Here is a 25,382-nt window from a genome sequence, read left to right as displayed (position 1 = left end):
TGCATTCTAAATGCATAGACAGCTCAGTTGTAACAGCTTCCACTCTTCTGTGAAGGCTTTCCACTAGCTTTTGGAGTGTTTCTGTGGGAATTTTCACCCATTCATGCAGTAGAGCATTCATGAGGTCAAGCACTGATGTTGGACCAAAAGTCCTGGCTCACAGTCTCTGTTCCAGTTCATCCCAAAGGTGTTGGATGGGGTTGAGGTCAGGGCTCTGTGTGGCCAGTCAAGTTCTTCCACACCAAACTCATCCAGCCATGTCTTCATGGACTTTGCTTTGTGCACTGGGGCACAGTCATGCTGGTTTCGAAAAGGACCTTCCCCGTAGCATTGTCCAATATGTCTTGGTATGCCGAAGCATTTTTTACTAAATTATTTATTCATAATTTTCATTTATTTTTATTTTACTGCTATCATAACATTTTACATATTGCAAATTCTGGGGCACTATAGAGGACATGAATGGCCATACCGATGGGAATCCATCCAAGTTGACAGGATAGTTCAGTCTGGATCGAATGTAGTAGTGAAAAAGCTCACCAGCACAGATAAAGTAAGACACGAATGGGGAAAAAGGCAAAAGAAAGATTCCCTCAGTGGAAACCTGAAGACATCACAATTTAAATGCTGGATGGATTTTGCATTTAGAGTGAGCATGAGATAATTAATTATGCCTCACAATTATGGGAATTATTATAATGAATGAATTATAATTATGGGAAGTGTTACCCAGTAGCAGGGACGAGATGCGGGAGAGGATGTGGGGATAAAGAAGCAAACTCTAAACATGTGCTTTACTGTGTGTGTGTGTGTGTGTGTGTGTGTGTGTAACCTGCAAGGAAGAGGGCGTTAGAGGGGCAGGTGAGCGAGCAGACTTCTTCCCCTCCGCTCTTGGTGCAGATCAGCTGGGCTCGAGGAGCTGGCTTTCCATTGGGCAGACACTTCACCGCCTCTGAGGAACACACAGAGTCACATCACCATGACGACCACCTGGACACACACACACACACACACACCTGTGTTCAGGCCCGCCGAGAGGAACCCACCACACCACATGTGGAGAAACTCAAAGCAGACACACTGACACACACACACACACACACACCCACCCGCACACACAGTGTTGGTGCTTACCGATGCAGTCTTTCTTATTCCAGTGGAGTTTCTGTCCGGGAGGGCACACACACTCATAGCTGCCCTGGGTGTTTATGCAGCCATGCTCACAGCTCCCGTTGCTGATGCTGCACTCATCAATGTCTGTGACAGAGAGTGATACTCAGTGTGTATGAATTTTCACTTTGTTCTGTTTTTACTTTTAATTAGAAAAGGGAAAAAAGGGGCAGACCACAGAAGAGAATAGATCTGGATTATAGATGGAACACTGTCTAAGCATAATCATTAGATACATAGGCAATCAAAGAGGGTTTGTCAGTCTCCACACACCTTTGGTACACTGAGAAAATATACTCCAGTGAAAAGTTTCCTGGATTGCCAGAATTAAAAAGAAAGCTTCTCTGTCTAATACTGGCATGGTTACAGTACTCTTGGGATAAAAGCCATAACAGCTGCAGAAATAAGCACGCAGGTGACGGTGTCTTATTTTGAAAGCTGACTGGATACTCTATGTCATCCCTGTGTCTGACTCCCTGTCCACCTCAATCTGCTCTGTGCAGCGTAATGATGTAATATACTAGGAGAGCACAGAGCTGCTTCTGAAACGCACAACAACCTTTCTGTATTTAAATTCAACGTGAGCATTATAACCTTCATGAAGGGAGCATTTGTTGCAGGACAGCTGCATCAGAGTGCATTAGTTTTAGTCAGGTGTGCCATAATCTGGCAGCTGAGTTGTGATCTGTTGATACAGACACATCTGCTCCTGCTGCTGCGATCATGCTGACTCCAGCTTTCCATCACTGACGTCAGCCAGTTGAACAACAGGAAAGTTAGAACTCTATGTGTTGACTGGTGGGAACATGCACAAAGACTTGTACTATACACACACAAAGGTACACAAACACACACTGTACACAGAAAAGTGACGGAGGAGTCATTCAAGGGAATTCAGGTGTGAGAGTGCTTTCAGCAGCAGCCGTCTGCACACGCTCTGTGACCCCTCGCCTTCACACTCTGAAAAGCATTTCCCATTCAGATGCATATACACACACACTTCAGCTGTGTCAAACAGCCAGTTTGAGGCCTGTTTGCAGTTTCTTGTGTATCTGCCATGCTCTGTCAGACTCTCACCTCCACAATGAGTGAGGCCATACAGGATGTATCCCTTGTTGCACAAGCACTCAAAGCTGCCCGGGTAGTTGATGCATGTGTGGTCACAGGTTCTCTCAAAGGAGCACTCGTCAATGTCTGAGGGAGACCAAGGAGAGACATAGCTGCTGAGTAATACTGTATATACTACAATGGAACAGGTTGACAACAGGAAATGGAAACAAGAGACATCATCAGTGATTTGTAAAATGAAGTCGTTCATTTTTTTTTTCATGCATTCGTTCATTCACTTTTAGTGGTTTCCCATGTACATCAATATAGGGATGATGTCTCATAGCCAGCATCAAGTGGCCATTAAAAAAAGAATCATCTTAAATAGAAGCTCCACTGATTTTTCAGATAAACCTCTATTTATCCATCACGGTCAGTCCGACTGATCCAGAGAAAATGTTATATCCTGTGTGTCTAAAATAACCCTAATGATGGCTGCAAATCAAAAAGCTTGAGTTACGACCTGGGGACATAGAAAATGACAGAGACTGTGCATCAGATAGTTCTGGCCTCCACGTCATCCATTGTTTCCTGGTAATGAACACCTTGTTGGACATTATCCCATTTAAACCAGAGTGACTCAGAAAGGAAAGAAATTAAGACCATTAATTTACATTTTCATGCATTTTTTTTTCTGTTTCTCTGGTAACACGTGTAGGTCACTATGCAATGGAAATCTTGTTTATTTCACCAGTAATTAGGATGATGCTTAGATACAACTTGGCAACAGGAGACATTTCTAGTCCACTCAGTTCTGCCTCAGCTATGGGCCAGAAAGCTAGCATGTTATGTTATGCTAGAAGAAGACAGAAGACATATTCCATAGATTATGTGATTAATTTGACTTTAGGGTGACTGTTACCCCTTGCAGCACCTGATAATGGCATCATTTACAGAATATATAATATCATTTGCACTTAATCTTTCATGTTTGGAAAGATAAACTGGTTTCAAGTAGAATTTGAGATTTACAACAGATGTCAAGTGATACACAGAGATCCAAACATTATCAAAACATTTGAGGGTTGCTGCACCACTTTAGAAATTCTTGCGTATTTTTAGCCCCACAGGTCTGAAATCCTGATGATGTTGTCATGGTTTCTGTGGGCATGGTATAAATCCGTTGCAGTCTTAATGACTCATTCATGGACAAACACAGGCCGGACTAAAGAGTTCATCCTATCCATCACAGTGAACATTATAGTAAACAAATACACACTAAACTAGGACAAGAGCTCCTTCTAATAAGAAAAACTCCACCAGACGGAGGCTGAGCTGGCTCACATTCACTGTTACATCAATGTCTGTGTGAGTGTGTGTGTGTGTGTGTGTGTGTGTGTGCGTACCACACGCCTGCCTGCACATGTGTTTATGTATACTTGTCCAGCACCAAATATTATTAACCTATCAGGAATGGAGGCCAGCGTTTCAAGCTCACCTGGTTTATTTCAGGCTGTTCCGCGGGGCTTTACAGGAGCTAAAAATACGACATGTTAAAATGGAGTTTGTCATGCAGAGGAAGTTTTTAAGGCCTGGATGTTGGCTCGGTAAATATTCCAGGCAACTGTCCATGTGAGGACTTAGGAATAGCTTGCCTGTTTCGAGCTAGCCCACGAGCAGAGTTTACATAAACTGGGCCGGGGGCACAGGAGTTGTCTACAGCTGTTTAATGTAAAAGGAACATGCACAAAATACATGTCCGCTAGGCTATTTTGTGTTTTTCTGTGAGACACACCCTTGGTCATGATGAGGTGTTTCAACAATGATCTCTGACATGACAACTGCTGACGACATTCTCTCAATCTCTCTGCCTTTATAAACATTTAGGAGAGAAGGAATTATTTGTGGGAATTTCTTATGCAACTTTGGCTGACGATTAATCTTTCTGCTTTGGTTTCTTAGCCAGTTATGGCAAATGCTCTCACACTGGCATGTAGTTCATCACCACAAGCTATTTTCTCTGGAAAGGCTCACTGGCACAGAAAGAGCTGACAAATTAACATTACATTTCATTTTACTGTTTCAAGTTGAATCTGAACAGTTCAGATGTAAGTGGAAGGGATAAACCTGGCAGCTATTGGCTGGCACGGCTGGCAAAGGTGTGTCAGCAATAGGCCGTGATGTGGCTGACAACTCTCAACACCATATTATTAAAGAGTCCCAATGCATCATGCAGCAGTTAATCCAACACACATACGCACATGTGTGCACACTGTTTGTGGTTCAGGGCCGGGGACAGGAGCACCTTCAGGGTTTTGTTGTTCACAAAAATCATTTTGTTCTTTTCTGCTCTCCTGTCTCACTTGCTACAACTTGTAAGCAAGAATCTTCGTCTTTGTTAGTACAAACTTAATCGCTGATCCCAAGTAGGTTTTTACATGCATACTACATACACAGGCCAGGAAGTCGCTTCACTGCTGCAACAAACTGTACGTTATATTCTCAGGGAAAGATGACTACATTTTGTCCTCAACACACATTCAAAGTTTCAGAAAGAAACACACTGACATCCGTGGGAATACATTTGTTCATCATCTTCAGCAGAGTAAGACGAGATGATCAATACAAATTTCTTCTCTGAATCCAGCAGGTCCACTAAGACAACATGCAAGCACTGGACTTGATGGAAATATTTTCTCTAGACTAATGTCCTGCAGGACCATCTGTGTCCCTGGACAAGAGATCTAATTGATATTGACCTTTTCCTCTGACTCTGGGCAAACTTGCTCAAGTCTCCAGTTTCCCATTCACACACCAATTTCTTGACCCTTTCAGCCATTCATGGTATCATTTCCTGCCCCCCACCCCCGGCTGTAAGAGCAATTACACACACACACACACTGTCAACTGGGTTATGATGCCATATGCCATATGCTCAGTCCTACTTCTAGTTACTGTAGAATGGGGCCCTTCATTTGCTCTCTTCTGGTTTGAAAAATCAATCGTTGCTGAGTCTTCTATTCATAAAAATGCGTTTTTCTTAGTCCAAGCTTTGTTTTAGATTAGACTGAATTAGATTAAGGAGCCAGGCTGAGCTGTTGGATGGAGTGTGTTTGCTTTTCTGATTTAGTTGTTGGGTAAGTGCAACATTTTTGTATGGTCAGAATCAAAACATAGCAAAGCAAACATTGTTAGTGTGTCAGAAGAAGTCCTCGGAGGCTTTTGCCCTGGTAAGCACTCAGTGCTTTAACATCGGCAAATAATCACCAATGAGTTTTGGAAAGCATATTTTTTCAGTCAAAGGAAGACATTTTTGGAAAGCCTTACCAGCCAAAATAAAGACACAAACTGATCAGATCAAATGTTTCATGTAAAGGTGAAAAATCTGGCTGAAACAAAACCAAACCTGCCATTACTGATCACTACTATGCACTGATGAGTGTTAATGATTGTAGTGTGATGTAAATAGTTGTAATTTTTATAGCATCATGTGTATGAGAAGTGTCTATTTATTACGCACTCTAATTAATCTCTTATCAATGATGACATGGGATGGCCTTTGTTAAGTGGAAAAGTCTAACCATGGAGAGGGGTTGCAACACATCTGTATCATGTCATCGAAACCTGTTACAATGTTTCCTGAATTGTCCCTTCCAAATAAACTAAAAAGTAAAAAACAAAATAAAATAAATAAAACCAAAGTGACTCATTCAAACATTCAAAGCCTTGCTGTCTCTGAACATAATGTGACTTAACTGATGGGTGACACCTTGAGCTTGATAGCAGGACTGATGACACACAGAGACAATCCGTGTGATTGGCTGCTGCCGGTCACTGACCTTGGCATGTCCGTTCATCGGTGAGCAGTTTGTGGCCTTTCTGGCAGCTGCATTCAAAGGAGCCCACCGTGTTCCGGCAGAAGTGATCGCAGCCTCCGTTGTTCTCCAGGCATTCATCAATGTCTGAGTGGAAAAAAATAAAAGAAATGCCATCAGTTAAAGCATACATTTGTGCTGATCCTCAACCCATGATTAGCATGATTCCCTGAGTCCATCTGATTCACAATACAGCTACAGCTGCTGAGAGTACACAGCTCATATAAGCAGCGAACTGTCTGGCAGTGAACGGTACACATATAAATATACCTACTGTAGATACTTTATTTACTTTGAAAGGGAGGAAGTTGTCAGAATGTTTTCCCAGACAGGCCTGTACCTTTAGCTCCTGCAGGAGAGAGAGCTGGTGGTGGTGCTCAAAAGAAACAAAACAACAGGACACAGAGGACATAAATCTAAAACATAATAAGTAGAAGATACAAAAAAAATCCACTATTATTACTGTAAATCTGCAGCAGACCTATTAAATGAAAAACAAGAGAGATAAAGCCCTTCTCTGGCTCAAGCTTCAATCTTGTTGAAAAGTCTGTGCAGGCATCAGATTGTTTCCCTTATGCTCTTTAGTTATGCGCTTCAGCGGGCAAACAGAGTTGGCAGCGCAGAAACCAACATGTAAGCACAAAACAACATACTTCTGGTGTGGTGAAACATGCACGCTTCATTTGTAACGTGTCACGTCACTTCTTTGTCCTTTTAACTTTGCACTGACCTTTCCAAATAAGGCCCAGCGTTTCACTGTGCTGTGTATACTGGAGTGGTACATTTAGTGTCACGCTTGTTTAACAGGGTTACAGCAGACAGTGCAGATCAGTCTTTGGAGGTTTAACTCAAGGCTTGTTCATAGGGATCCCACTGCCTCATCCCACGATAAGCTAGTTACCTGGAACTAATGGAGTCTAGCTGCCGAGAGAGAGGGAGAGAGAGGGAGAGGGAGAGAGAGAGGGAGGGAGAAAGGGAGAAGACAGACAGAGACTATTAGGGAGAATAAGCCCCTTCCCTTTAGTGTGTGGGCGATGGCCAGTAAAATGGGTGACTGTCAGCTCTTTATATCTGATCTCCCTCCACCTTTGAATACATCAGTGCATCAATGACCACCTTCAGGTTACAGTTTGTGGTTTCCAATTTTCACAAGCCACATGAAAAGGAAATCTCAAAAACTGACAGGAGTTTGGTTTAAGAATTTGAATACAAAGATGGAAATGCTGGTGAGAAAAAGAAGAAGAAGGACATTCATGTTGGTCCCATTGTAAAACAAACAAACAAACAAACACTGAAGCCACGCAGAATAAAACCTGGATACCTGAGCTCTAGTCCAGGCACGGTTCAGCGATCCAGAGGCACAGATTCTAAAATAATAATAAGGTGAATGCGATCGCCCCCAAGGCAACATGTTCAGTGCCAACCACAAACCTGCTGGCAGATCTGGTTTCACAAACCCCAACCAACCAACCAACCTCAAGCTCTCGCCTCATCCAGCTTTTGGTGCCCTCAGATGAACCCAAACTGCAGCGTCAGGACAACTTCTTTAAATCATCTGTGACTTTTTCATGCATTTTGCTGCTCCTTTTCTCTCATTTATAGCAAGTGCACTCCATCCAGATTAGAACATTTGTCTATTTGTTGCAGTACAACCTTTCTAGAGGTGTAGAAGAGCAAGTAGAAGAAATCAGACTGGAAAGATTTAGAAGGTGGAGGAGCCGAGGGTGTAGGAAGAGGGGTGGGAAAAGGGGACAATCGTCTGGCAGATTATACAGGCTAAGCCCTTTTTGATTGGCGTTGTAAGTGATGAAAACTGTGAGGGATTAACACCTTGAGCTGGAGAATAAGTCGTGCGAAACGCCACAGAGAAACAGAGGAAAAAGAGAGCGGGGGAGAGAAAAGAGGAACAAGGGAGAGGATGGAGGAGGGAGGCAGAGGAGACGAGACTGAAAGCAAGAAGGAAAAAAAGGAGGCTGAGAAAGCAGTGAAAGAAAGAACTTTGTCACGTTTCAATTTTCAACACTAAAAGACATTTCGATGTGAAAACGCTTTATCTTTGAATTTGCTGATGATGGCTTCCGCTTCTCCATCCTGTTTTATCAATTCCTCAGAAAATGTTACTATACAAATGGCCCACAGAACAGTCGCTTTGCTTAGCCCAGCCCCACCTGGTTATTTTTGGTATACGCGTGTCAAGTTTTCTGATTTCAAATGACACACATGCGGTCTATAAATTATTATGGTGACAGATCTAAAGTCATTCTTGAAATAATGGGTCCATGACAATAGATGAAGGTAAACAAAATCATGCTGGCAACACTCAAAATGAAATAGTGACTGTGGCTGGCAGATGTTATCAGCTGTAGCTAGCTAGCTAGATCACTAAGAAAAGGCTTTCAGAGACCACAGAGTTCCTCTAATCTCTGACAGCATAAAGGACAGTGGCATAAACACACTAGACATTCTGCTCATGAGTGAGGCTTTTATAAAAAGCAGCCTAACCTCAAACCACACAAACTTATCTATTTGTAATGTGATTAACAATGTGCTCCCTGTCGTTGGAGGCAACAATCGGTTAAACTAACACTGTATCAGGCTAGTTAGTTATTGCTCATATTGCATTTTATGATGGAGAAGATTAACATACTGTTTAATCCACTCATTACACTTTGGCTCTTTAGGTAATGGACAACAACAACAACAACCTTCTCCCTTATTATGGCCCCATGCATACTTCACAGGCATGTTGAGATATGGCTACCAGTTTGTTTGCTTCCTGTGAAACCTGTTGTCTGGTCGTCATCATGATGATGTACGTACACCATGGTTTGAGGGGTACATCTAAAGGGTCCTGATGAAGGTGCTGAAGGTAGCATGTTGTCCTCTACAATTGAACGGAAGCTAGCATCCAACTCTTAATTACTGTAATTGTCCATGTTTGTTACAATGTTCAAAACAAATTCCTCCCGACTTTAAGTCGCAGAGGCTGGAGCTGAATACTCTTCAAATCCTGTTTCATTTGGACTTTAAAATATTAATGTGCATACTGTAAGTGTGCAGCTTAATCACTGCCGACCCAGCTATTAACAGGGTCAAGAGGATATAGTGAGAGCACAGAGAGGTCCAGTCAACACAAGCTCTCAAATGGCCCTCAGTGTAGCGTGATAGGAACCCTTATAAAACAGCCAGTAACTCAGCCACTGTGTTTTTCCATCAGGGTAGACTCAGGCCTCCCTGGCCTGATCCTCTCACCCTGTATCCTCTGGGAGCTTCTGCTGAATGAACTCTTCATCTAAATATGGAGCCGAGACAGGAATCCATGATGAACTGGCTGCCCGCCGCCGTAAAAATGTAGTAAACTGCGTGTCCCGCTGTGCCCTGTCAGCGGACTTTTAAAGGGATTGTCCCTCCATCTGGCTCGGCTAAAACGGATTTCCCCATGGCTGGTGGGAAGAGAATGAGGCTCTGGGGTTTTTTAAGGAAAGCAGTACAGGTAAAGGCGTTCACGTCAGTCTAACATGAAAAATTGTGATGTCCTACCAGGAGAGAAGCAATTAGACTGATTAGAATCTTTCGGTTTCTCTCTGCTCAGTTATGTATTCTTGACTTTAAACAGCTCCTGCTTCCTCTTGTCTGTTGTTTTTATTCTGAGTATTACTTTGCTGTGTGTTCCTCTGATGCTCGACTGTCTAACCTGCAGCGCCGGCTGCCTCAAAAGATTCAAATCAATCTTGGCCAATTCCCCGTTTCTTTCTTTGACATGCTGACAGTAGCTTGTAGGTATGATCTCTATCTGTGAGACAGCAGGAGGGATGGCTGCCTTCTCCCTTCAGGTTACATTCAACATGCACTTGCCAACTCTAAGATTACAAAAGTAAAGAGACTTTCATGACCAGGAAATTGGAAGATTGTCTTTTCTAGCTTCTGGTGAATTTGGAAAGAATCAGTTAACAAAAATATGGCACAGAAACCACGGGTAGAAAAGCATCATGAGTGAGGAAGTCTGGAGTTGGCAAGTAAGAAAGTAAGATGAACTGAGTAACACACACACACACAATTCCACAACATTCCCCCTTTGTCCACATCGTCTCGGCTCTAATGCCTATGTAAAAACAGTGGATACCACCCTGGGTCTACCCAATACAGACAGACACAGCTTCATAACTATTCTGGCAGCCACAAACACTGGCAGCACAACCGCATCTACCCACACTTAATGGCCACTCTTGGGACGGCTGAGCCTTATAACAGGGTATATAATTACCTTTAATGGAGCTTAAATAAGCTTTGAGCTTAAATAAATACATTAAGCTTCGGAACATCTTGAAATGATAAAGTGCTGAGAGAAGAGAGAGGGGACAGATAAAAGCGAGTCAGGAGAGTGGGCGAAGGGAGAATGGAGGGTGGCCTGACGTGTGGCACAGTCAGAGTTTTGCTTCTAGTGTTTTGCCTCCGTGCTTTCTGAATTGGTACAGTACCTTAAACAAGATCTGAGGACCCAAATCGGTTTACTGCAACTCAGATGTCTTTCAATCAACTATCTCAAATCCAAGCTGGCGCAGTGGGTGACAGTCCCGGCGTTGAAGTCCCCGGTACTTCATCTTATCATCTTTCCACAACTTTGTTGAATACTTTATTGGTCAAATAGGGAATTTTACATTCTGTTATTTCTGAATAGCCGACCGCTGATATATATATAATAGACCATTGTTATGGATGCAGTTCTGATCTAGACTGTGAAGGACCATGTCTAATCACATCAGTCCGCAATAAGAAGTCTGATGAATTTAGCGTCAGCACACTTCTGACACCCTGTGGTAAAAACTGTTAGCTGGGCACAGATTGGAGGGTAACCGTTAGGTTCCAAGCATTACAGAAAGGAAAAAGTGGAGCAAGATTCCTCCTCCAATCCAGGAAACAGCAGCAGCAGCAGCAACAACTTCCAGGTGTGCCAAAATCACAAATGTAGAGATGAACAAGAACAGAAACGTCAACATCAGTATTCCCAAAGAAGCCCCATTCACCTTGTCTCACATCATCATCAGTGGAAATGTTCACTTTCAAGTGGATATGCCAAATATGAAGAAAGTCCATCACAGAGTCCTTGTGATAATGCATTCCAGAGAATGGGATGGACATACGCGCGTAAGTATTGACAGACAGACAACCACAAAACATCTGTGACCTAAATAATCATGATTTATCACACTGTGCTAAGATGTGTACAGTATTAGGTTAAATGGGCATGGTGTGAGCAGATATCTCATTATATTCAGTCATTTATGAGATTTTAAGAAATCATATTCAGTGTTGCATGAGCAGATTTGTTCCTTAACATTTAGGTATGAAAATCATGATGCAGTTACCTGTTACCCGTTTACCTGTGGGGTGTTTTTTGAGCAGTTGCTCAAACTTGCTCAGTCTTTTGTTGTTGCTGCCCCAAATTGTTTGACATGACAACATGTTGCTTGCATCAAATTCAGAATAAGCATATATTTCTATACATTTTGTCTAAAGCAACATATGAATGAATGAATGGTAAAATCCATGTCAGAGTTAATCAAGGAGAGGCCTTTAAGAATAATGTCACAACTCATGTTACATCTACCTGACATCAGTGCCAAGTCAAATTCTAAATGTAATGGAGCAAGACAGAGAGGAAGATGAGAAGTCAAAGCATCCCAATCAAAATCCAAATTTGTGCCAGTTCATCTAATAGATGTTGAATTTTTGGTTGACTTGTAGGCGCTGCTGAACTGTCAGGGCTCACCAGAATTATTAGGATTTATCCTCTGCACACCATAAGAATCTGATAGAAATGTAATGGGACTCCATCCAATAGTTGTTGAGCAATCGTTCCACACTCCTTCGTCTGCAGAATAGTGGAAGCAATGGAAGAATACAGTTAGGAATAAATGCTGTGTTCACATGAATGGGCACCTCGATGTCATTCATCATGCAAACATCTGGAGTGCCGGATGCCATCTTGACCGAGGCATTTGTTAATAAGGACGTTCCTAATTAACGCAATAATTAACTGCACATGGACAGCACGGAGACGTAAAAAAAATGGTTGAATCACACTTGAAGTTGTCTGTGTTTGTTCCAACAGACACAAATAAGTAACAAGCACACACACACGCACACACACACACACACAGAGTGGTGATGTTATGTCTCTCACTCGAATGTTTCTTCCACAAACGCCCAACTCTTTCCATCTCCGTCTGCCCTTGTGAGAGCAGAATCATTTGTCACTTTCATTACACACAGATTAGGCATAGTGCCGTTGTTTGTACCTACACATGCACACACACCAGATGTCCCCTGGGTTCCATCTCTGACATTTACTCTAGACAATCAATATCTCCCTCTGGCCTTCGATCAATAGCTCCATCCTTCGCCAGGAGTTGTTTCTCACTCTCTGAATATCACACAGCTCAGCCAGACATTTCAAATCTGCTACTCACAGTATATACTACTGCGTGCATATGACACACCATTTACAGGTTTCAGAAAGCCAAAATTAGAACTGTTTAGGGCCTTTTTAAAGCTACCCAGAATTAGATTTAAGAGCAATTTAACAACCAAAATAAAGAAATAAAAAAGCTGGCAAAAACAGAGTATTTCCAATTGAACATAGCTAATAAAAGTTTTGAGACTATAAATGAATCGTTAAAAATGTTACAAGGAAATAATTTGAGAATATGCTGTGAAACTTAAAAAACATTCGGTGAAAACATTTCAGTATTGTATTAACCTTGTTCTATATAGAAACTTTTATTGTGATGTGCAGAGAATCTCATTAAAAACTGTACAAGTACAACAAGTACAGTCTAATAATCTAGCAATAAATATGTCTATGATGCTATTATTAACACATAAAATTCTAATAAGTATCTTATAAGGACTTATAATGGACTCATTAACTACAAGGACCTTGACGTAAAACATTGTCAAATGTAATAATAACTGATGATGTTAGAAACTTGGCTGTAAAACTCAGACGACGCAAGAGCTGCCGTACAAACCCAAAATATCTTGATTGCCCCCTGGTGGATGGCTGCAGAATAGGTCATAAATCCCGCCCCCTCCATGACAGCAGATGGGGCATGAATATCAAACTAAGAACTCACACTTCACATCAAATTCATTTATCCCAAAGATGGTTTCTGATGTATGTTCAAGCATTCATTTTTCAGATAAATTTGCTTAAATTAGGTATTTGAGGCTATAAAAAGCAAGGGAAGCATCATGATTGATGGGTCAGACAGATGTATTAACTGAGTCCCAAGGCTGCAACGTCTGATCACTACTGCACAGACTCTGGCTCCAAATGATGTCACCAGCACGAGATGGCAGCACTCATATCTGACGTTAGGCTTGATCGAGATGAACTGTGCCTCATTTGGAAAGTGGATGAGAGCAGGCGGTGTTAGCAGGGAGCGGAGACAAAAAGCTCCAGTCAAGTCGGACAATTTCTAGCAGCCTTCAGTCTGCACAGGAAGTCACAGAAGCACTCACATCCTGTTAAGTCTGATTCTGATTTTTTTGATATGTTCTATCAGATCCATATAACAGTTTGTACGCAGTCCCTAGCATACTAAAATACTATTCAGGTAATCTGTGACATCAAGTTCATGGTTAAACTACATTTTATATGAATTTCTGAAAAAAGTGAGTGTGTGACTCGTTTTAACACAATATTTCCGTAATCCAAATAATAGGATCCCTATACAAAGGAATTGTAATAGAATCTACCGGTTGTTGAATGGTAACCTTGGGGAAATTAATTTTTCTTCCAGGGTGGATGTTTTGGAAGTGAACTCTTCACATACACTGTGTTGGCCACGGAGGAGGCCGAGAGCCAAATGAGAAGGCTTGCTAACGTCCACCTGAGCCAAAGGAAACAAGCCCTCCACCCCCTGCCTGCTCCTCTGTGAGCCTCGGGCTGTATTTGAGCAGTCCAGTGTTTGGAATGAGAAACCTGACTCCACAAGAAAAACCCTGATGCTGCTGTCGGGCTCAGCTGCCTGATAAAGACCCCCCTCACCCCTCCCCCAACTGATCTGATTGATCAGCGCTGCAGCCTAAACCAAACACCATCAGTAGGGGTGGAGTGAATGAACCCTAACACCTCACCTCTGACGCCAGCATCCAGAAGGTCAAGCGCTGGGCCAGGCTGTTATGTAAGAGGCTCATCTGTCTACGCAGCTCCCGAGAGAGATACTGAGATGGAAAATGCAGGCTGAAACAAACCAACCAGGAATCAAACTCTTGTGTTGTCACTTCAGCCGCATTTAGACTTACATGTAGGAATGTGCAGCTCATGCCTCCAAGTGTAAGAGCTGCACATAGTGGGAGAGTTCTACCAAATATAGTTTTACCAAATATTTGCAGTAAAAAGCAATTAAATGGAATACATTTGCAGAAACCCGAACCTCTACAAATAATTATGAACAGAGTACAGGAGATCTAGTTTTCTTGGAGAGTGTTGGTTTTTTTGGTAGGGTGTTGCCGGTGGAGAGGACAGACATCAGGCCGGGAGGTAGCGTGTATTTATTCAGGTATTAAACGACCCCAGCGGTTGATTCTGTTTAATAACAAACACTCCACGGCTGCATGCGGGCCAAGGGAAACTCTCAGTTTTACATAACAATAAAACAGCCAGTAATCTGTGCCTAGTTTGGCCTGAAGAGGGACTGCCAACCGTGCTGCAGTCATGTAAGGTGATGGACACCACAGACTGGAACAGCACACCCGACAAGTGTGGACTCTGAGGGGTCCACTGATCTGGGACTCCTTGCTGAGAAGTCACCTCCATAAGCCAGGCTACTACCAACACACATACACATTACAACACCAAAGTGATTATCAGAACAGCAATAATAGACAGCCCAGTCGCCAGAAGAAAATGTATTGTATAATTGTACATTTCTGCAAACCATTGATAGGTTAGTTAGAAATGGGGGCAGTCATAATGAATTATAATGCATTCTCTGTCCCTCAGCTCTACCACCTGATCACTACTGCAAATTTGCAGGCTTTGACTGATGCCATGTCCAAAGGATGGCAAGGATAATGTTACTTCATTTTCACAAAGCGGGAGGAAATGGACATGAGTTTTCTTTATATGTCAATGATGAACACACAGGAGGCTTTTTTTAAATAATGTTCCTTGTTGATGAAAACAAGAAAAAATAATGTCATTCATAATAATAATGAAAAATCCCCAAAATATTTTAAGCTAGTGTGGTGTATTGATAAAAGTAAGGTGCGAGAAAGTAGAGTGGAACCAGACTTGTGGTTCTGCTTCTGCTTCCACAGAACAGATGAAAACATTAGATCTGTGTGAACCAAGGAGAAGACTGTGACCTTCCTCAAACTAATACAGAATGCTGCCAGAATTGTTTTCAATTGTTTGAGCTCAGACTGGAGTCTTTTACAAGGTGCTGTTGTGTTCTAGTTTCCTGTGCTAATGGATGGAAAGATATATTAACCTGCATCATCTCTCTCTTTTTTTTTCGCAGATTTTCTGAAAATTTGAGTTAAACTTGGAAACCTGACAACTCTCACTGTGCATCTGTTCATATGCATACATAGTTATGATGTTCCTTTGTTAGAGGCCTAGCTTCCTGATGAATGGATGTGATCAAGTCCTTGTCTTAGTGTGATCTGATTGTGTGTTTGTGTGTGTGTGTGTGTGTGTTCAGGTCTTTTCAGGTAGAGGAGGAATGCAGGCCAGTGGGGACGTGTCTCAGGAGCCAATACACACTGTGTACTGTATAGAACAGTACACAGACCACACGCTATCCTCAGAAGCACACACACAACCACAAGCACATGGGCACACAACATCCAATGAGCTTGTTATGCGCACAAACACAAGCCAAACATGCAGCCTGAATGTGTGTTAATTAACCCACGGAAGGAGTGCACACACACACACACACACACACACATATACAGTAACAGTAACTCATCCAACCTCCAGTGCGCACCTTCTAATCAGACATCTGGAAACAGTTCAAAAAAAAAAAAAAAAATCTTCTTCCCCTCTCTCCCTCAGACTCTCTCTCTCTCTCTCTCTCTCTCTCTCCCTCACCCAGTTGTCGGCACAAGAGCCCCATGATGAAACGCCTCGTCGGGTTGGCGTGTCTGTCATCGTGAGAAGCTGAACCGCCTCGTCTGTCAGCGCAGATGAAAGGGCGTTCTATCGGACTGGTGGGTTTTAAACATGCCCTACATAGTTTATATTGAAATGATTATGATAGACAGGCACGATGGGACACATCCCCTTGGCTTTAAAGCAAGGTAGACGCAGATTGAGAGAGGTGGAGAGAGAGCTGTCTGTCTCTATCAAGCAATTTAGTGGCACATTAGATGAGACCACCTCACAGTGTGGCACTTATCTCTCTGCTAACTACTATGTTCAGTAAACTGCTAAATGTCAGCAATTATACTCCAGTCTGTGCATACGCTGCTAACACGACTGTGATTACATATGCCACCGAGGTCGATCCCCCCCTCCACACACACACACAGTCTTGTTTCTATCACTTCTGAGGACATTACATAGACTTACATTTATTTCCTGGAGGCTTAACTACCACCTAAACATAACAACAATTACTTGCCTAACCCTAACCTCTACCTAACCTTAAGGCAACTCTTCACCCTAATATTTAATCTTTTACATTGTGGGGACGTGCATTGTGTCCCCATAAGTAAGGCGGGTCCTCACAATGTGACTGTGTGAACAGAATTTTGTCCCCACAGCTACAACAATACACACACACACACACACACAGGCTTCAGCAGGGGATATTGATTAGTTAACTCTCAGACAGCCACTGCAACCTGTGCGTGTTGTTGCTAAGGTTACAGGAAGGACTTGGAATTCACTGAATGCTCTTAAGGTTTCTGTCAATAAAGAAAGGACTGCAGCACAAACTCACTTTGACAGGCGGAAACAGTCTCCTGGTGCTAAAAGTGAAAACCAGAATTAAAACTAAGAAATAACAATAATTATGCCTAAAACAATGAATTAAGTGTTTTGATTAGCTCCCTGTACATTTTCTAACTACTGTTATTACAGAAATTCAGCCTAAAAGGTCACATTCATTGCAAAAGTTTGCTATCATGTTGAGTCAGAGTGAATTAAATAACCTGAGTGTGACTTATTACAGGAGACAAGTTGAAATACGCGATGTTTGTGTAAAATAGCTGAATGATAAACACTTGAATGAACACGCAACGTGAATGCATTTGCCCTAAAAAAGAGGATCTGAAACTTAAGTCAAACTGTAAAATTATCCTGTGATAATATGAAATAGAGATTATATTGCTAGATTTTTTTTTCTTGCTTAAAATACTTTCAGAACCCAATTTGAGTGTACAGAATAACAAAAGAGGTTTAGAAAATTGACAGATGGTATCGTCTTGGTGGCCCCTGGGTTTGAGAAGCCAACCATGTTACCGCAGCATCCCTTGTTCAAGCCTGACCAGGGACCTTTGTTTCATTTCATCACCTATAATGCACTCCTCTCATTTTCTCTCCGCTCCATACTGTCTAATAACAAAAGGATGATGTTGCCACTGGTTCCTACCACCTAATCTTCACCTGGGATCCAACACTGACATGGATGTTTGATCACTAGTTCACTCTAGTAATTTAAAATAAAATGTCACCCATCCCGCTGCCTTTAAAAGCTCTTCTCAGAGACCGATGGGTGATGTCACACTGCAGTCTACGAGCTGTGCACATCGTGTTCTGAGCCTAGCTGGGCTACAAACAGTAATGTTGACATCAGGTACACTCAACGTATGTATGGTACTGCGTACATTTTGTGTGAGTGTTTTCCTGCTAAGTGCCCGGGTGATAGATACTGATCGATGTGCGCTGCCTGCTCTGTGTCTCTCAGCTCCCTTCAGCACTGATCCCCACTCGGGGATTTATGAAGCCCGGGGGCTGATCCACAGCCAAATTATGTGGGCGGTGCACAGCTGGACTGCACTCCTATCCATCTTCCCCACTCAACTCAGGCCTGAAAAAAACTTTTCATCTTTTCCATCACTGTAAATGCTGGGTTCTTTCAGGACCACAAATCACCTGGGGAGACAGAGTGGAAGTGTTCGCACAAGCACGACTTGACATCAGTCCAGCGGGACGAGATGTTCTCCCAGCATGCATTTGCAGTGTTACATGTGTGTCAGCAGACGATGCTGCTAGCAGGACTGCTAGAACCAAACGATTGGCCAACAGCATCAGTCGTTTCAGAAAGTGCCCCAAAAGCACCAAAACCCTCTAACAGCTGTCATATGATGGCAGCAAAGAAAGAAGTCAGGTGGCTTTGTTTTAGAGAGAAAGTTCACCTACAGAGGAGGTTGGGTTGGAGGGACGAGTCAGCAAAACATCACACTGGAGACCACTGTTCTAACCATGTTTTAACCATGACCACCATTGTTCACTAACAAACCGTTTATTATTGTAACCAAAAGAGGAAGAGAGCTCTCTCTCAATCCAACTTCTATATTTTCTGAGTCTGTGGAGGCAGGCATACAAAAATGTGGAAGTACAACCTGTATACTCACTGGTATCAGGCTGGGACTCAGCTTGTCAGAAAACACCTTTTATAAAGATAAAAATCCAATGCAAAAATGCACCCAACCAGAGTCCTCCAACCTGGTAATTGTGGAGCTTAATGCTTCAAATTAAGGAACTGACTAATTTGTCCTGTCTTCGAGATGACATTTGACGATCTATTGCTGTATTTATTGCATCTGCAGCTGGATGGTGCTGTCTCTGTGAGTGTGTGTTCGCCATGGGTGGGAGAGAGAGAGAGAGAGAGAGAGAGAGAGAGAGACGGTGGCTGGTGTGGGCCTCACTGTTCAAACATCTCAAAGTTTGCCGACGCGTCGTCTGCCTGCCAGGCCTGAGACAGCTCCGGCTCCAGGATTTCACACACCTACGTGCCACATTCTCAAACTGCCTGACACTCATTTCGCAAACACACGTGCTGCAGAACACACACACACACACACGTACATTATTACACAATTTAGAAGAGCATGCGCACATGACACGCACATAAAGAGTCGTGTCGTGGTCACATGACCAGCACCCCAACTGCTACGGCCACTCTCGAATCTCCTTGACCATGTCTGTAATGTGGCGTTGTGCCCCACAGCACCACATCTCCATTTGTACAGAGAGGTAAGAGTAAGTGGAAGTTGCTTTACCCAAGAATCATGACTGAGATGCATTTTTACCCCAAATTTTCTGGACAACAAAGTCTGTCTTCAAAAAATATATAACACCGAATCAATAGCAAAATATTTTAGCTCTCTGTAATCATTCATCCACAGTCCTCGTGTCGTCAAAAGTTTATCACACTCTGGTATGAGACTTCAGCAGTCAGAGTTGTGGGTGTCTTCCGAAGCTTCACTCTTTTAAGTATAAATGTTCCTTTCAATTCTTTGCTGAGCAACAGCAGAGAGATAACAACTAAAGAAACTACTGTGATAAAAACGGTTTTGAAGATACCAACCTGAATGACATAATCTAGACTGAATGTTACTTTGAATATCTGCAGGAAACAAAGCCTGGAAACTCTGCTCTTCATCTCTGAACAGGAGAAACAACTGAAGCATTGATTAGCTCTTTCACCGTGTACTGTCATGTAAATTAAGGTTTAGAACAGACCATACATCACTGCACTCAGAACAGAACGCCTCCTACTATGTACTCACAGCCTTCTCACTGCTGCTTTATCCAGCCCTGAGGAGAATAAATAACCTCTGACTGTGCAGACCAGCATTTGACTCATTTTGAACCCACAAGTCAGCCTCGTTCAGTGAGCCTGTTTGTTTAGAGGAAAGCCAAAACACTACAATAATATGTTTGGGATGATTGGGCCCACGCCGTGGCTGCCTGCTCCTCGGACCACCGTCATTGACGTCACAGGCGGGCTGTCGGAAGCGGAGAAATGCTCATTGGCAAAATCAACAACAGCAAGCGGCGGCACTGGCGGTGACCGCGACCGGAGTTCTGTGCAGTTGGAAGTGAAGCGGATGGCGGGGTTGGGTTTGGCTCTGGATCACTCAGATACCAGTCATAGCAGGCTCAGGTACATACACAGAGTGTTCAGTGAACAGCAGCTGTGTACCGTTTTACCCTTACAGCAGGCTCGCAGGCCTCACACACATATATTCCCCGCATTTTCGTTTAATTACTGACCTTTGCAGGTTTTGCCATCCGGCTGCAGGGTGAATCCTACGGGGCAGCTGCAGCGCACCCCAGTGGCGGTGTCTTTACATGTCCTGTCGCAGCCGCCGTTGTTGACGGCGCAGGTCTCTGCAGACAGGCGGGATGGAGGTGAAAAAAGAAAAAGAGAAGAAAGGGGTGTTAACATTTGTTCCTTGCTTCTGGAAGAGCATGACAAAGAAACTAGAGACACTGAAGGTGATGTGGGTTGAGACAAAGCTTCATGCAGTAGAAGAATACACACACACACACACACACACACAAAAAAAAAACATGACACAGCAGGATATAATGTATTCTTGTGGTTTCTCATGTAGCTTTGTCAACACACAGATGAAGAAATTACATCACAACACCCCAGTTGTCATGAGTAGAGACATTTTTATATACTCTGAAATACAGTGTTCATACACAGTTTATCAGTGACCGCAGTGTTTATAATAAGACAAAAACAAATGACACTGTGCTGATAAAAGGAGGGTGAAGAACTCTTTGGCCCAGAGGTCGGTCCTGTTTCCAAACTTGACAAGAAATCAGTTAACACAAATAAAAAAGGCAGGGTTAAGGTAAGTAGATAGAAAAATAAAGTTAGTGCAAGGTTGAGTGCTGTAAGTCTAAAACACACTCGGTAGAACCGACGTGTATATTTTCCTCCAGAAAAATGTTCTTGTATGTGGCGTAGATAAGGTTTGCTCGGACTTGTGAATATTGCCTGAGCTGATCCCAAAACAAACACAAGCTCATGGTAACTCTAGCTCACCTGCCCGGCCGCTGTTGCTTTAGCAAAGCTCAGCACACACTTTCCCAATGGGCCTGAAGAAGTGCTGAGGAGGCTGAAATTTGACATTGACTCATGTTTGTTGAGAAGGATTCAATAAAACTACACCTAATGTGGAAAACTTAGCGAGTGTTCTGCTTTTGGTGGGTGTGACTTCACTAATTCCAGAGAAAATCCAAACCATACATTTTACTGCTGAGTGATTTGTGAATGTGCATGAATTATTCAAGATTTAAACTATGGCATCGTCAATTAAAAATTGACATTTGGAAGTGAAAGGCTTTTGCTGGCCACGGAAATCAGAGATGTACCCCTTCTTTTTGGCAACTTTTCCCATTTAATTAAAATGAGAGGCGATTGTGTGCCTGACAGAGGTGAAGTGCTAACGAGGAAAAGCCCTTTCAGGCTGGCAAACGCGTCCAAATCTAGAGGTCAAGGGAATAGCATAACGCCCTTTCAGAGTGCAGAGTCACAAACACGTCAGAGCCAAGATGGCCGATGCTTCCTGTCACGAAACGGGAAGGTATTTGTAGATTTGTTTGTGTTTCTTCATGCAGCTCCAAACAAACATCAATCTCATGGCTTCTTCCCTTAATCTCTGTTTTCTTATTTCTCACTGTGTTTATCCATCCAAGCTTTCTGTTCATCATTTGCAATCCTTTTCATGTCTAGTTCTCTCTCTCTCTGGAGAAGTTCTGAGGTCAGGTCAGCAAACTATTTCAGAAAACAGCCGAGGAAGGAAGGCTTGAAGTAGCCTCTCACACGGGCCCTCTAAGGTACGGAAACAGACCTCTGTCCACTCCTCAACCTGTGTTTGTGTGTGTGTGAGAGAGAATGTGTATTGTTAAGGTAACTAACAACTTCTAATTGCCTGGGTATACAGGTGTATACAGTCAATAAGGCTGTTTGTGTAAGTGTGAAGGTGCATGTGAGTAGACCTGATGTGTGTGTAGGTGGAGGTGGTGTTTAGGGGTCAGAGTGATTTATAACGAGCACAGCGGACCCTATCATTAGCCGAGGGTGAGCACAGTCCTGCTCAGAGCCTCTCTCTCCAGGCCACTCCCAGCCCAGCTCCGGGGCAAGACTGAACGCAGGAACACTGACACTCCGCTGGGCCTGATTGATGTACTGGACAAGCTCCTGGTACCCCCCCTCAGCCCCCCCTGCCCCAAGCCTCTACACCCTTCATCTAACCTTGCATATTTCAGTTCAAGTCTGGTGTGTGTGTGTGTGTGTGTGTGTGTGTGTGTGTGTGTGTGTGTGTGTGTGTGGACATATTTCTGCATGTGACTTGAGGGATTGAGCACTGGATCACACAGTGATCACACAGTCACATAGTTTTTGTTATGTTTGTTTAAATCATAAATTGCGTCATCCTTTTTGCCAACTGATCAGGACAAGAAGTTTCACGTCTAAGTTTACGTACTTATATTTCATGTTTTATTATTGGATTTTTGTTTTCCTGCCAACAGTTAAGTGAATAAATTGACAGGTTTCTGATTACTAACTCACTATTGTTGAGATTGCTCGTCAAGCTTTAGTTGACGAGCAATCTCATTAGTGCCCGGTCAAGAAATTCCCCGTAAAGCTAAAAGATGTCATTTTTAGGTTTAGGATTTTGTACAGATTAAATAAACAAGATGTAATGTGTTAAGCAGAGAACTGTAAAAATGCTTATGGGCGGATTTAGTCATCTTTGGACAGAACCACGTTAGCTGTTTCAGCCAGTTTTTAGTATGTACGCTAAGCTAAGCTAACTGTCTCTTGACTGTAGCTTCATATTTACAGTAACAATATTTGAGTGAAATTGAACTCTTTCACCTAACTCAGAAAGAAAGCAAATATGGACGTGTCCAAAAACGTCAAACTATTCCGTTGCCTGGGTAACTGGCTACTGAGTTAACTCTCGAATCTCCACATATGTTTTGTCGAACATATTTAATAAGTGATTAAACAGGTTATGAAATAAAAAGTTGCTGCTGCTATACTACAGGTTGGTTAACGACTTTAAGATTGCCCCAACTTAAACTCTTCTACATTGTGATTCAGATCAGATTAACCTGAATCTCATTTAAATATATTACTTTTGATTCCGCTTCGTCCTTACAAAACTCTGGGCACAAGATGTCTAATTTTGAAAAAAAACAAAACAAAACAAAACAAAAAAACCCCCCAAAACTCTTGATATCTCAGCATTCTTAGTTGCAGTTTATTTGGCCTACTTAGATGATAAAGACAGGCAAGATGTAAGCAAATGAATACAACTCTCCTGTCCTAGACTGCCCAAGCGCTGCAGCTTCATTGGCGGGGATTACAATGTGTCAGCAAGGGGCCGAGGAATGAGGGGGAAGACAGCACGTATACACATGTCCATCACACCTCCCACATGGAAACGCTGACCACTGCAAAGCGCTCTTTCCGTGAGGGAAGGACACATGTTCTATTGATTAAATCTGGAGACCATGAGAGAGAAGACCATGTGCACTGTGTAAACTAAAACATCATGCCAAGTTACAACAACTGCTGCACCACTGTAAAAAGGTGAGTGGAGCACGATCACCTTTCAGCACTCAACAAGATCCCCTTTTGCTTCATGATGGGCACCTAAATCAGCTGTCAGTCAGCATAGCTCTGGCCTGTGATCACACTACATGGATACACGCTTAGCTTACCTCCATCTGTCCTGGCGTGATGGTTTATTTGGAATCCAGGGCAACAGCCACTGTAACTCCACTGAGTCTCTCTTTTTGACACTGTGCTCACATGTGTCCAGCACCTGGCTCCTGATTTAGCTGTTCTTTCAATATCAACATCATGAAACGTCTTAGAATTACTTTTCATCAAGTCGCCCCCGCTCCCTCCTCTCGTCTTGCTCCCTTTTTTCCTCTAGCCTGTCCTCATCTTAACGGCAGCTTTTCATTAGGGCCTCAGGCCGTGCTGCGTGATGGCGGCGGGGGCAGAGACGGGAGCGCCGCATGTCGAGGAAAGTAGACAAACTGATAGCAGTGTCAAATCTAACACACTGATGCTGTTCAGGCTGTGCCAGTACTGCACTGGGATGGCCTCTGTTCTCTCAGAAACTGCAGGCATGTACACATGTTCGTTCGAGCGTGATGGCGGCACACACTAGCTCAAATGTTAAATGTTTGATTAAAAACATCACTTGTCATTTCACTGTTAGGCTTAGGCTGGTATTCAAATACATTAGGACATGAATTAGTCCTTGGCTATTCATTTCAAATTCAAAATGCATACAGAAGCGCTTCCACATTTAACATAAATTAAGTTGCACATGATTTTGTACTTATCAAATTTTATTGTTTGGATTACACAAACTTTTTATATAGCACTTTTATCCAAAGGGCCTTCCAAATTTGCCTTTTATTAAGACACACACACACACACACACAGTCTTGTTTCCTTTCCTTTTTCTTGGACATTACACAGACTTATATTAATTTTCCCAGAGGCTTAACCACCACCTGACCATAACGATGTCTAATCCTAACTCTTACCTTAACCTAACCCTAACCTCAACTCAACCTTAAAGCAACTCATCACCCTAATATTTAATGATTTACATCGTGAGGACTTGCATTTTGTCCTCATAAGCAAGGCGGGTCCTAACAATGTGACTGTGTGAACGGATTTCTGTCCCCACAACTACAGGAATATGCATCCACACACACACACACACACACACACACACACCAATGGCAGCAAGCTACTGTTCAAGCAGTGTGGGGTTTTGTGTCTTGCCCAAGGACACTTTGGGGTGAATTGAGAATTAAACGTGCTCTACCTGCTGAGCTATCAGGCTACGTAAAAGTTTTACATTGATTACCATTCCAACCAGTATATTTAAAGGTCAAGCCAACTTCAACAGAGTTTTGGCTCTGTAACCCTAACCCATGAAATGATTTTTAAGTTGCAAATTTTACTTTTTTAATCTGGAAAATTGAAGGCGATAGATTAATAACCTTTTGTTTCCTGAATAAAATAAAAGTGAGGTGTACATGACATACAATAGAGCAGTCCTATAACTCTACAGGTTACATGTGGACCACCATCAGGACAGGTGACATGCTGATAAAAGAAGAGGTGAAATAGGGTTTAGTGGGGAGAAATAAAATATTCAGTTAAAAGATAATTGAGGGAAGAGACAGTGGAGGAGAGGAGGGACGAGGAAGCGCCCCTAAAACCAGATTCTCCACTCTTCCTCACTGGTCCGAACCTGCTGAAATGA

At 42.7% G+C, this 25,382-nt stretch overlaps 1 protein-coding gene across 6 annotated transcripts in view; it reads right to left on the bottom strand.

Moving 5' to 3' along the window:
- Nucleotides 1–25,382, bottom strand: part of scube1 (signal peptide, CUB domain, EGF-like 1) — a 104,053-nt gene that overhangs the window by 10,486 nt on the left and 68,185 nt on the right. For all 6 annotated transcript variants that reach the window (XM_046378523.1, XM_046378524.1, XM_046378528.1 and 3 more), the window contains 5 exons: nt 20,332–20,448; nt 6,057–6,179; nt 2,248–2,364; nt 1,135–1,257; nt 833–952 (listed from right to left, as the gene is read on the bottom strand). In XM_046378523.1, coding sequence (XP_046234479.1) covers nt 833–952; nt 1,135–1,257; nt 2,248–2,364; nt 6,057–6,179; nt 20,332–20,448 — 600 coding nt within the window. The remainder of the gene's footprint in view (nt 1–832; nt 953–1,134; nt 1,258–2,247; nt 2,365–6,056; nt 6,180–20,331; nt 20,449–25,382) is intronic.

The sequence above is a fragment of the Scatophagus argus genome, chromosome 22 (assembly GCF_020382885.2).
Source record: "Scatophagus argus isolate fScaArg1 chromosome 22, fScaArg1.pri, whole genome shotgun sequence".
NCBI lineage: Eukaryota > Metazoa > Chordata > Actinopteri > Scatophagidae > Scatophagus > Scatophagus argus.
This window is presented reverse-complemented; position numbering and strand designations above follow the sequence as displayed.